This window comes from Camelus bactrianus, chromosome 16 (assembly GCF_048773025.1).
Source record: "Camelus bactrianus isolate YW-2024 breed Bactrian camel chromosome 16, ASM4877302v1, whole genome shotgun sequence".
Taxonomy (NCBI): Eukaryota; Metazoa; Chordata; class Mammalia; order Artiodactyla; family Camelidae; genus Camelus; species Camelus bactrianus.
In genome coordinates this window covers 39412381-39425599 of record NC_133554.1, presented here as the reverse complement: position 1 = coordinate 39425599, position 13219 = coordinate 39412381, and the positions used below count along the sequence as shown (strand labels likewise).

The window sequence follows — 13219 nt, the reverse complement described above, 5'->3', positions numbered from 1 at the left end:
ATGAACAAACACAGTTCACTTGAACTTTTAAAGACAACTTGATCAATAAATCTCAAAAATATAACTTTAAAAAGCAAAAAAAGAAATTGGGAATGCAGACATTTTATTTTCAATGTAATTTGAATCAGGAGACACTATTGCCTCAATGTATAAAATAGCACATCGATTCAGGATATGGAAACATATAAGGCTACATTTATATACTACTCATTAAATGCAAAATTGAAAAGCTTTAATATAACTTAAAAATGATAAAACATGCAGTCAGTATTTTAAACAGCAATAATAAAATTAATTACTCTAAGGCTCTTGGGTTTTGGAAGTAATAACATAGCTTTAAAAACTTTTGTTAATACTTCTACCATTTGTCCAAGATAGGTAAACAAAAGACAGTTATAAATATTTTAAGAACTGATGTCTTGCCTTATATGTACTTAAGTTCGTTAACTGAAGAGGAAGTCAATTAACAACCAACTAATTGTGGGAATAATCATTTTAATGGCTGATCCCGTTGCCTAAGAATATAAAAATTAAACATGATTTTTTCCCTGAATAACACTACTACTTAACTAAATCATTCCTTAAAGCTATGTGTGTTATGTTAAAACATATGTAATATAAAATTTGCCATTTTAACCATTTGTATATAATTCAGTGGTGTTAATTATATTCTTAATGCTGTGTAACCATCACCATCTATTTCCAAAAATTTTTTTATTACCCCAAATGGAAATTCTGTATCCATTAACAAAAACTCTCCATTTCATCCTCCACTCAGCCCCTGGTAACCTCTAATCTACTTTCTGTCTCTATGAATTTGCTTATCCTAGATATTTCATACGAATGGAATCATACAATATTTGTCTTCTCACATCTGGCTTGTATCACTGAGCATGTTTTCAAGGTTCACTCATGTTGTAGTATGTATCAAAATTTCATTCCTCTTTATAGCTGAATAATACCCACTATATGTATATTACACAGTTTATTTATCCATTCATCTGCTGAGGAACATGTGGATTGGTTCCACCTTTTAGCTACTGTGCCTAACAACTTTTTAAGTAACACTACATGCTGCAAAGTTAAAAGGGAAGCAATCTTATTAATTGCTAAAAGGAGTTGTCTGATCTTCAAATATTTTCAGGAAAATTTAAAATTTTGTACTCGAAAGTACAATGTACAAATACCCTTACTTCCTAAACCCAGAATTCATATTTTTCCATAATGACACTAAGTTTTAAAGACGTATACATTATGGATAACGCAAAAGTCACTTTTGATCACCAGCCGTCCTAATCCACTCTCCCACTCTTCAGAGGCAACCATTATATTATAATGAATATCATGAGTATACTTACTATTTTTAAATACTTTATCTTCTATCTAAGTAACTCCACATAATAAATGTATATATAGTATTTCTGTATTTCTTTCTTCTAAGATTTAAAAAATATTTTTTGTATTCTCAAAACATTTGTCTCCCAAATGCAGTGGGAATTAAAAGGCTACTGCCATTTTAAAATAAAACCTATGGTCACTCTCCCTTCTGAGTGAGAGGGCCTGCACTCTGTCTATGGAGTGTGTACCTACTTTTACGCTGAGCTAAGCACCCAACTCTACATCTTGTGGCCTTTCACTTGCCTTCTGAGACAGCCTGCACTCTGTCTATGGAGTACATATTTCTCTGAATAAAACTACTTTTACTCAAAGGAAAAAAAAGTTATCTAGAACTGGTCCAAATTGCTGAAATAGCAAAGGAAAAAAAAATCTCCTCGTAAACTAGTCAGATGAAAAAAATATTTACCAAAGCTGAATTTTTTTTCACTGAAATCCAAATACTCACAGGTTTTAAATGAATGACAGAACTATTAGACATCACTGTGTGGTCTCCCTCCATCATGTCTAGCTCACTCTTGTCATCCGAGGCATCTGGAAGACTGTTAACACTACTGCTTTGGCTACTGGCACTGATGGACATACTGGGAATAGACTGATTACTTCCAACACTATTCACTGTTCCTGTCCGTCCAACACCATGATCTTGTTCCTAAGGAAAAAGAGCATAGATTCAAGTATCTATATCTCTTTCAATTTCTTAAATATAAGCATCTAGCACACTGCTTGGCACATAGTCTTTAGAAAGTTAGAGGTCTATCATGAGAAATTCTCTTTATATGTCAAGACCACTAAGTTGACCAACTGTTAGTTTACAGAAAAACAAATAAAAAAGATTAACAAGTAGTTAACAAAAACCCAACCAAGTGTGTGAAAAAGTCAGTTCATCAGTTTTGGGTTATTTCCATAGATTAGTATATAATTTTCTCTAAATTGTTTGACATTTTTTGAAATTCATTTTTACCACACATCTCATGGGATATATAGAAATTCTGCTCATTTCTCAATGATTCCCATGGTTAAAACAAGCTCCAACCTTTTTAAAAAAAAAAAATCCTATAAGCAACCTCTTTGAGTTGTTTCTTTTGTTGAAGCCTTTTGTAAGTATATTTTTCTTTCTTCCTTAAAATATAATCTCTAGCCTATCCTTCTACCACCAAATAACTTAATATTAATTCCTATTTTTCTGTATATCAAAAATTATGCATTATATATATATTTAATCGCAATCACAAGAATGTTTTTCTGAAGTAACCAGGCAAGCCATGGTATCTGGGTACCAACATTACAGCAGTCTTACCATACCAAAACTCTATGAGATATGCAGAATTTAATAATACAGACATACGGTATACATATATATAGAAACTTTTCTTATATCCCTAGCTTAATAGAGACGCTGTTGAAGATGAGAATTTTATTAATTTCACTTTACTGTATTCACAACTTTATTTCATACATCTAAAACAGCCCCAAATTCTGAATGACTGTCTCAAGAACTAAAAAAAACCAAAACACAAAAAACCCAAAACTGTAGATTAAGAGAATCTTACATTTCATTAATTATGTTCATGTCATTAATTATGTAGTGCTATTAAAAAGAAAAGTAACAACTGCTCCTAGTTTCAGAATGCAAAGTGATCTCTCTCACTGGAAAACAGAAAAGAACAAAAAGCCAGGAGCAAAGAAGAAAACTGAAAATATTTAAAGTAAAAATTACAGCTTTATAGGTATATTTCCATGTGAGAAAGTTCTGTAACATTTCTATTGCAAGTTTGTATTTCTCTTCTCCCTAAAGGGCATCATGGAAAGAATTTGGCCCTGAGAGTGAGAGATACTAGAATTTGAAACCATATGCTTCTACCAACAATGAGTCAGTTAACCACTGAGCCTTGCTTTACTCATTTGTAAAATGAGTATTTCATAACTATGTAGATGGAATGAAACTATGCAGAACTGAAAAGAATCAAATATCCCTGGTGCCAGAGTAGAATGCTTTGTAACTTTCTAATGACTTGTGAGTGAGCACTGTCAACTCTCAGAGTATGTAATTTCAAGTATTTTCAAAAGCATGTCCCATGGAACTGGACAATCAGGAGAAAAAGAAAAGTTCAGTGCCCAAGAAATTTAAGAAGGAATAGATGAAACAAAGTTGAACAAGTTAACAAGATTTTGCAGAGCTTTACTATACGCCAGTGTGCATTGCAAAGGGGTTGGGTTTAAAAAAATGCAAAACCATTTTCCCACCTGGGATCTTAAAGGACCAGTGTTAAGAAAACACAATCTGGTAATCACTCATGTAAAAGATTTGTGATGTAAAAGACAAGTTGCATAGTAAGAAGCCAATGAAGAGAGCTCAATATTTGAGTCATTTCTAAATTTTTACCTCTTCTTCTTCCTGTGCTTCTACTGCTGGTCCATTATGTGCCTCCTGGAAAAGGAGTTTTTTCATCTTTCGATACTGCAGATTGTCCAGCTCTCTTACTGCATCCTTTGTCCTCTGAATGAGATCTATTAACACTGTTTCAGGGCGCTCCCGAAGAACAAACATGTGCTGGATAAGAGAAGGTAAAAGTCAGGTTGAAATCTATGTATTTTTTCAGTTAGTACAAATGTACCCCCTTCTTAGATCCAAGAGTTACTACCCTAAAAAACCATGATAGACAAAGCATATCATCTATAGCTACCTCATTCTATTACACTTCTGACTTCTTACACTTACAAAATTGTCATTTACATATAATCACTCTGTGCCTATATATAACTACCTTGGAACATTTTATAAAAATTTTGGACTTCTAAAAACGCAGAGTTGAAAAAATAAAAGAGTTTAATTAAACACTAAGAAATTAAATCCAATTAGAGCCCTAAACAAAGGCTAAATAAAGGTTTATATATTCTTAGAACTACTGATTTCACAGAAAAGGCATGTCAGTTCCAAGTTCTATTAGGTTTCAACAGAAATGCATTCACTGATGATGAATTATGTAATGTAAACCTGGATGATATTATGGGTTCCTTTATAAGCTGCATAAACAATATTCTTCATAAAACACTAGCAGTTGATTAAAAGCCATTATATTATTAGTGACTTTTACCACTAAAGTTTAATAAAGTTTAACATTATCATATTATAGAAAAGTAGACAGAACAATTCCATTATTAGAATTATCACTTACATTTTGATACATTTCTTCTCAGAAATTTTCTATGTATAGATTTTGTTTTGTAGATACAGTTAGCATATAGACTGCAAAAAGACACCTTCTGCCCTTGAATTCATGAGATGCCTCTATAATACTTTTACCTTCTTTGTTAGCCAAAATTATTTCTTCTCTATGTAAAAAGTTCTAACTACATGATATATGATTCTAATTTCACTGTCATAAGTATTGTTATTTCAAACTCATAAACATAAGCCTACAGATTATTTCATTAAATGTTTATGCCAAATTATTTAACCATTACCTTAATTCTGGACAGTTATTTCCAATTTTTAATTCTGAGATAAGTAGTTTCATATGTTTAAAAAAAAAAACCTTTTTTCTATTAATCTTTTTCTTTACTATGGGCTGTGATAGAAATGCCATTAGGCCAAAGGTAAAGAAGCACTTCATAGATATTTCCTATCATTTACAATAAGGTTGTGCCATTACACATTATCAACCAGGTAAATGAATACTATATACAGACTTAGGACCTAATCAACAAATACCTGGGCCTGGTGGGCTGGTTGTAGCAAAAGAGCTTCTTTCACTTATATTAGGCAAGTTTAAGAAGCCAGTCACATTATTCCTTTTTCCTGAGCCTTAGCTTGGTATGGATGTACCAATATTTATAATATTTAGTCTTCTTACTCCCCCAAAATATATCTCATATTTCTAAGTTCGATAGTTTTCTACATATAGATCTTGCTTATTTTTCACTAACATAATTCATAGCTATACTAAACCTTTTGTTGCTATTATGAGTATCTATTTATTCAAGCTTTCATTTCTCAGAGTATGAGTAAAATGCCTAAAAATCTTCAAGCATTACTAAAACTTTATACTGCTTCTTCATGTTTAAGTTGCAAATAATACCATCAAATGTATGTTAAGATTCTTTCAATTTCTTTGTATCTTTAATTGACATGTCAGTGAAAATGAAGTGAATCACTCTGAAATTCTAAAATATTCATGTAAAAATAGTCTACTTAAATCTTATAGTGAAAAATCAACAAGATTCTTTAGGATCACAAAGAGACAGAATCAAATTCTACTTACTACTGCTTTATCTAGATGTTTTAAGAACTATATTAAGTTTAACAATACTATTATTGCTATTAATAAGACAGTCAAGTGCCAAATGAAATAATAAACTTTTGAGAAAAGGAAGCATATACCAATCATGTATTTAAATTAGGCAACCAAACCTAGTGAAAACTGAATAGAATTTACCCCATTTTACAAATATTTTCATTGCTAAGTTAAAAAATGCATTTCCAAAAAGGAAACAAAAATACGATATCCATTTTAGCAGTTTCTTTAAAAATCTTTTCTTCAACAATATTTATGTAAATATATTACAGTCATTTCTCTTTCTTTCATATTATTTTAATATAGGACAGAAAATAGATAAAATATGGTAGACATAGAAATTAGATCCAAAGTTAAACTATGTTTTACCAACTTTGAAATAAGACATTGTGCTATGTGAATTAAAATCTGTAATTGTAACTCATGAATATATTCTTGCACATATAAAAATTTAGCCATTTGATACTATTTTGATTATTTAACTATACATTCAATTTTGAAAAAATAAATGAAAAATTTAGGATCTAAGAAAAGTTCCAAGGGAGAATAGTATATAAAATTAGTATTTTACTAAAAACTAGAACATACTGATTCAGAGTAATACACATTCTTTAAAATAATTTCTTAGGGGTAGAAAACAGCGTAATTGAACTGACCTTTAAAAGTTCCTCTGATGTAGGGCGATCTTGAGGGATTTTCTGGAGGCAAGAATCTACAAAGTTGCGAAAATAATCAGACCTATTGTAAAGGAAAGTATCATGTGAACATATTGCTATTTCCTTTAAAAATATATCTACAAAATAAGGCATGGGCCTACTGGTGGGAGGGGGGATGGAAAAGAAATGATTTAAAAAAAAAGCAGATACAATATACTGTATATTTCACATTATCTAAAGCAACCAATGAATTTTTACCATTTTCCACAGATAAATTTGCATAGATTATTTTAAAATCCTGCTCCCACATATTTAAATATCACAACTCATTCTACAGTGAGGCAAAATTAGAAAAGCCAATCTTATTCTTTTCTGTAGCTGAATCTAAGGTAACATTCTTATCAATTTTTTTTTTCCTTTTCTCTAAGCCACCTCCTTTTCTTCTTTGCCCCTTGGATCATCTTCTGTATTAGCATGATTCAGAACATCGCTCTATTTGCTTTCGAGGGAGCATTTTTTTATACCTAAGTATCTGGTGTCCTTGAGTAAATGGATAAATTTCCATTAAACCCAGAAAACCAATTAAGATATTTTTAAACCACATTAGAAATCTGCAACACATTATTATTATATAGTGTTATTAATGAGAGTTCAGTGAGTAAGGCAGTAAGTAATAATTACTCCATCAATGTTTGTCTTCAATATTCAAGTAAGATTTTAAGTTCCTTGTAGGCAAGAAAGGAATTTTTTTGAACCCCCAAAGTATCAAACAGTGCGAAGACAGTCTGTGTTCAGTGTATTTAATACTTATATGTACGATAATCCCAAACTCTGTGCCAAAAGATTCCTTCTATGTGTATCTACATAAGTACTAAGATCTGTGAACATGCCTTAACTATGTAATCTCAAAAAAATGGGTGTCGGGGTATAGCTCAGTGGCAGAGTACATGCTTAGCATGCATGAGGTCCTGGGTTCAATACCCAGTATTAAAAAAAAAAAAAAAGCATTGCTAATTTATGTGTTTACTTTTGAATTTTAAAATATTTATTAAATATGTTAGATATTCCTCTAGAATTTTTCAAATGCTAGGCACTCCTGAGGAATTAATTTCCCACTAAAATTTTCTAACACTGATAAAAATCTTGGCTTTCAAAACTGTCAATCTATTCTCCATAAACTTTTTACATGAATGAACTTAATTTTATTAAATCAAGGAAACACTGAGAGAAAAACATCAGAGAATTCTGAATAATAAATACCATAATAATTAGAATGATTCCAAAATTATGAATTATCTGGTAATTCTGATAAATCAAACTATTTATCTTTGTTTTATACCATATAAAATTAAACCATTCCTCAATTAAAATACAGGCTGTGACAATCTATATTTTAGTTATAAAATATTAATGTTTAAGTCATGCTATTTATTATATAATCAGGTTACATGTGTTCCTAACGTTCAAAAAAATAAATAAAACTATAAATTTTTGTAAAAAGCAAATACTTCTTGCTTCCATGTGGCATCATCTATCCTTTATTTTGGAACTGAGTTACACATATGCTAAAAGCAGACAAAATAGGGTGAACATGATAGAACCTATTTTAATATCTTTTCCGGTAATACATTTTACTCGAAATGAAATCACTTTTGATAACATTATGAAAAAGCATTTAATTTATACAATTCTGAGTAATGTATCTCTTAGCAATACTCACCATTCATTAGACTGTAATGTAGGGGATTCATTTTGAGCTATGTGATATAAGGCACTCATTGCATTCATATTAAATAAAGGAGGCTTCCTTTCCGCTGTAAAAGAAACAAAACTTTCCTGTTAAAACATGTACCTATCATACAGGGACACACAAGTATTGTTAATTTTTTTTTAAATTTTATTTTGAAATAATTTCAAACTTAGCAAAAAAACTGCAAGTAGAGTTCAAAGAACATTTTCAAGCGAGTCAATGTAAATTGATGACCTGATGCCCTACTATTTCTAAATACCATAGTGTATATTTCCTAGAACATATTCTACTAAAGAACCGTAATATATCCATTAAGTCAGGCCATTAATATTGATACATGACCATTATCTAATCCTCAAACCCCAATGAAGTTTCAATCAAATGTCCCAATAATGTCTTCTGTAGCAAAAGTGTCCTTTGATCATTTGCATCCTTTAAGGAAATTGTCCATTTTATCTAAGTTGTTAAACTCACTAACATAAAATTGTTCGTATTTCCCTATAATCCTTTAATATCTATAAAATCTATAGTGACATAGCCTCTTATTCCTGAAACTTGTAATCTGTATCTTTTTTCATCAATTTGACTAGAGGTTTATCCATTTTATTAATTTTCTCAAAGATTGTTTTTGTTTCATTGATTTTCTCTATTGTTTTCCTGCTTTAACTGATTTCTGCTTTGATATTTTTATTCTTTCTTCTGCTTATTTTGGATTGAATTTTCTCTTCTTTTTCCAGTCTCCTAAGGTGACAGCTGACGTCATGACTTTGACAATTTTGAAGTACATAAGACTTGAATGTCCCTCTCTGGGTTTGTGCTAATGATTAAACTTGGGTTATGTAACTTTGGCAGGAATATCATACAAGTAAATTTTTCTCATTGTATTCTATGAGATAATGTATGACTTCAAAAGGTTCCATTACTGATAGGGTTCACTTTGATCACTTAAGGCGGTGTCGGCCAGACTTCTTCACAGTAGTTTCTCTTTTTTCTTTTGTAATTAATAAATATTGTGTGAGAAGGTAGTTTAAGTCTATATAAATATCCTGTTTTTCATAAAACTTTCATTTTACTCTCTTATTGTATGGACTTGTAGATTTCTATTTTATTTAATAAGTTATAATTTGCCACTATCATTTATTTTGACTCAAATTGGTTCAAATTGCCTCACTTGATCAGGAAGAACTTTTTTATGACAGCTCTGTCTTTCTGACATGGCCCCATTATTTCTTGATCACTTCCTTGCTTTCTGGCACACTAAAATGTTCTAGGCTCATCTTGTACTTTCCCTACTCAAGGTGCTATGGCAATAGGTTTGCTCACTGTTACTACTGACGTGTCACTGTTCTTACATCCTCTCAGTGGACAGTTACAAAATACATACATGTATACAATATATTTATATACATACATGCACATTAAACATCTGTGTTTACTGAAAACAACTGAGTTCACTATAGTATTGCAAATCCAATCCAATACCATAGTATTTATTCTAGCTTTTATTCTCTTTCCATTATTTGTAGCACCCTTTTTGACAATGAAAAACCTCACTCTCATTATCCTTAATATATTTTCTTATTTGATAAATTCCCCCTGTATGCAATCAGTTGATTTTTCTGTATGATGTTAAGATTTTCATTCTTTTGCATGTGGTTGTTCAGTTTTCCCAACACCATTTGTTGAGAAGACTATACTTTCCACATAATATATTCTTGCTCCTTTGTTGTAAATTAATTGACCATATATTTACATGTGGTTTTATTTCTGGGCTCTCTATTCTGTTCCAGTGATCTTCTGATTTATGGTAATAATATACTGTTTTGATTACTCCAGGTTTTCCAATATAGTTTGAAAACAGGAAGCATGATACCTCTAGCTTTGTTCTTTTTTCTCAAGACTGCTTTGGCTGTTCAAGGTCTTTCATAGTTCTATACAAATTTTAGGATTGTTCATACTATTTCTGTGAAAAATGTCATTGGATTTTGATGGGGATGGCACTGAATCTGTAGATTGCTTTGGGTAGTGAGGACATTTTAACAATATTCATTCTTCCAATCCATGAGCACAAAATATCTTCCCATTTATTTGTATCCTTTTCAATTTCTTTTATCACAGTCTCAGAGTTTTCAGTGTATAGGTCTTTTACCTTCTTGGTTAAATTTATTCCCAGGTATTTTACTCTTTTTGATGTGATTGTAAATGAGAATGTTTTCTTTATTTTTCTTTCTTATAGTTTGTTATTATTGTACAGAAATACAACTAATTTTTGTATACTGACTTTGTATCATGTAACTTTACTGAATTTGTTTATTAGTTCTAACAGTTCATTGTGAAGTCTTTAGGGATTTCTGTGTATAATACCATGACATCGACAAATAGTGACAGTTTTATTCCTTCCTTTTTGATTTGGATGCCTTTTATTTCCTTTTCTCGACTAATTGGACTTCTAATACTATGCTGAATAAAAGTAGCAAGAGTGGCCAACCTTGTCTTATTCCTGACTTCAGAAGAATAGCTTTTAGCTTTTAATTGTTGATTATGATGTTAGCTTTGGGCTTGTCATATATGTTGAGGTATGTTCCCTCTGTACGCACTTTGTTGAGAGTTTTTATCATAAATGGATGTTGAATTTTGTCAAAAGCTTTTTCTGTATCTGTTGAGATGATCACATGATTTTTATCCTTCATTTTCTTAATGTGGATGATCACACCAATTATGGATTTCCACCATCCATGCATCTTTGGAATAAATCCCATTTGATCATAATGTATGGTCCTTTTAATGTGTTACTGAATTTAGTTTGTTGATATTTTGTTGAGGATTTTGCATCTATGTTCATCACATATATTGGCCTATAATTTTCTTCCCTTGTCATGTCCTTATCTGATTTTGATATCAGTGTTAATGCTGGCCTTGTAAAATGGGAAGTGTTTCCTCTTCTGTTTTTTGGAAAGGTTTGAGAAGAATTGGTATTAATTCTTCTTTAAATGTTTGGTAGAATTCACTAGTGAAGCCATTGGGTCCTGAACTTCTGTCTGTTGGGAGGTTTTTGATTACTGATTCAATCTCCTTACTAATAATCAGTCTGTTTAGATTTTCTATTTCTTCATGATTCAGTCTTGGTATGGTCTGTTTCTAGGAATTCATCCATTTCTGTTAGGTTGTCCAATTTGTTGATGTATAATTGTTCATAGTAGTCTCTTATAATTCTTTGGGTATTTCTGTGGTATCAGATGTAATACCTTCTTTTTCATTTCTTAGAGTCCTCTTTTTGCATGGAAAGACTAGCTAAAAGTTTGTCTATTTTGTTCATCTTAAAAAAAAGCTCTTCATTTCATTGTTCTTTTCTATTGTCCTTTTAATCTCTAATTCACTTATTTCTGCTCTGATCTTTGTTATTGCCTTCCTTCTACTAACTTGAGGCTTAGTTTGTTCTTCTTTTACTAATTCCTCAAGGTGTAAAGTTAGGTTGCTTATTTGAGATTGTTTTCATTTTTAAATGTAGGCATTTATCACTATGATTTTCCCTCTTAGGACTGCTTTTGCTGCATCCCATATGTTTAGTATGTTGTATTTCTATTTTCATTTGTCTTGAGATTTTTTTTTAGTATTTTAAAAATTTCTTCTTTGACCAATTCATTATTCAGTAGCACACCATTTAATCTCCATATATTTGTGAATATTCCAGTTTTCTTTTTATAATTGATTTTAAATTGTATATGATTGTGGTCAGAAAAGAAGCCTGAAATGATTTTAATCTTAAATTAAGACTTGTTTTGTGGCCTAACATAAGATCTATCCGAGAGAATACTCCATATGCACTTAAGAAAGATGTACATTCTGTTGCTTTGGGATGAAATGCTCTGTGTGTATCTGTTAAGTACACTTGGTCTAATGTGTCATTTCAGGACAATGCTGTGTATGGACTTTTCTGTCTGGATGAATGTGGGGTATTGAAATCCTCTACTATTATTGTATTGCTGTCAATTTCTCCCTCTAGGTCTGTTAATATTGTTTTATGTATTTAAGTTTTCCTATGTTGGATACATAAATATTTACTAATGTTATGTCCTCTTGTTGGACTGACCTATTTATTATTATGTACCACCCTTCTTTGTCTATTACAGTCTTTGTTTTAAAGTCTATTTTGTATGATAATATATAGCTACCCCAGCTTTCTTTTGGTTTCCATTTACATGAAACATCTTTTTGCATTCCTCACTTACAGTCTCTGTGCGTCCTTACATCTAAAATCAGTCTCTTGTAGGCATCAAATAGATGGGTTTTGTTTTTATATCCATTCAGCTATTCCATGTCTTTTGATTGGAGAATTCAGTCCACTTACAATTAAAGTAATTATTGATAAGTATATGCATTTACTGCCATTTTGTTAATTGCTTCCTGGCTGTTTTGTAATTCTTTTGTTCCTTTCTCTTTCTCTCTTCCTTTGTGATTTGATGACTATCTTCAGTGTTATGTTTGGATTCCTTGCTCTATTTCTTTTGTGTATCTACCACAGGTTTTTGCTTTGTGGTTAACATGAGGCATATAAAAGACATATTTGTAACAGCCTATGCAAAGCATAATTGAAAAATCATGCTTCTAGACCTGTACTAAGAGGGTACCCACTAGTCACATGTGACTATTTAAATGTACACTTATTTAAATGAAATAAATTTTAAATTCAGTTCCTCAGCTGAAATGGCCACATTTCAGTACTAAAAAGACAGAAGATACAGAACATTTCTATCACTGCAGACAGTTTTATTCACTAGGGCTCCTCTAGACCTTTCCTTGGAACCTGAATCAGGCTTAAAATATAGTTCCTGATTTAGAACTTGGTAATTCAAAACATCTGTAAGTAAAAATTTTAAAAGTGACTTTGAAAGACTATTTATAAAAGTTGAAGATTCCAAATATATGCCTAAAAGTCTAGGAATTTCTTTAAACATCTCACTCATTTGAAATTATCCAAACTCAGTCACATCTTCTAAAGCTGCTTTATAATAAAAACTCTCACTGTGAAGTAATTCTATTTTATGAACTATAATTAAAAGAAGTTAGAAGGTCTTGAAATACAAGCCATTTCACAGAAACTGCAGAATTTAGACAGGTAT

At 31.0% G+C, this 13219-nt stretch overlaps 1 protein-coding gene across 3 annotated transcripts in view; it reads right to left on the bottom strand.

The window, feature by feature from the left end:
• The window catches only part of TAOK1 (TAO kinase 1), a 113300-nt gene that overhangs the window by 32103 nt on the left and 67978 nt on the right, over positions 1-13219 (bottom strand). For all 3 annotated transcript variants that reach the window (XR_012499558.1, XM_074343164.1, XM_074343163.1), the window contains 4 exons: positions 8070-8163; positions 6350-6431; positions 3782-3949; positions 1844-2047 (listed from right to left, as the gene is read on the bottom strand). Coding sequence is in view for 2 of the 3 variants with exons in the window: in XM_074343164.1 (XP_074199265.1) it covers positions 1844-2047; positions 3782-3949; positions 6350-6431; positions 8070-8163 (548 nt within the window). In the remaining variant the exon portion in view is untranslated. The remainder of the gene's footprint in view (positions 1-1843; positions 2048-3781; positions 3950-6349; positions 6432-8069; positions 8164-13219) is intronic.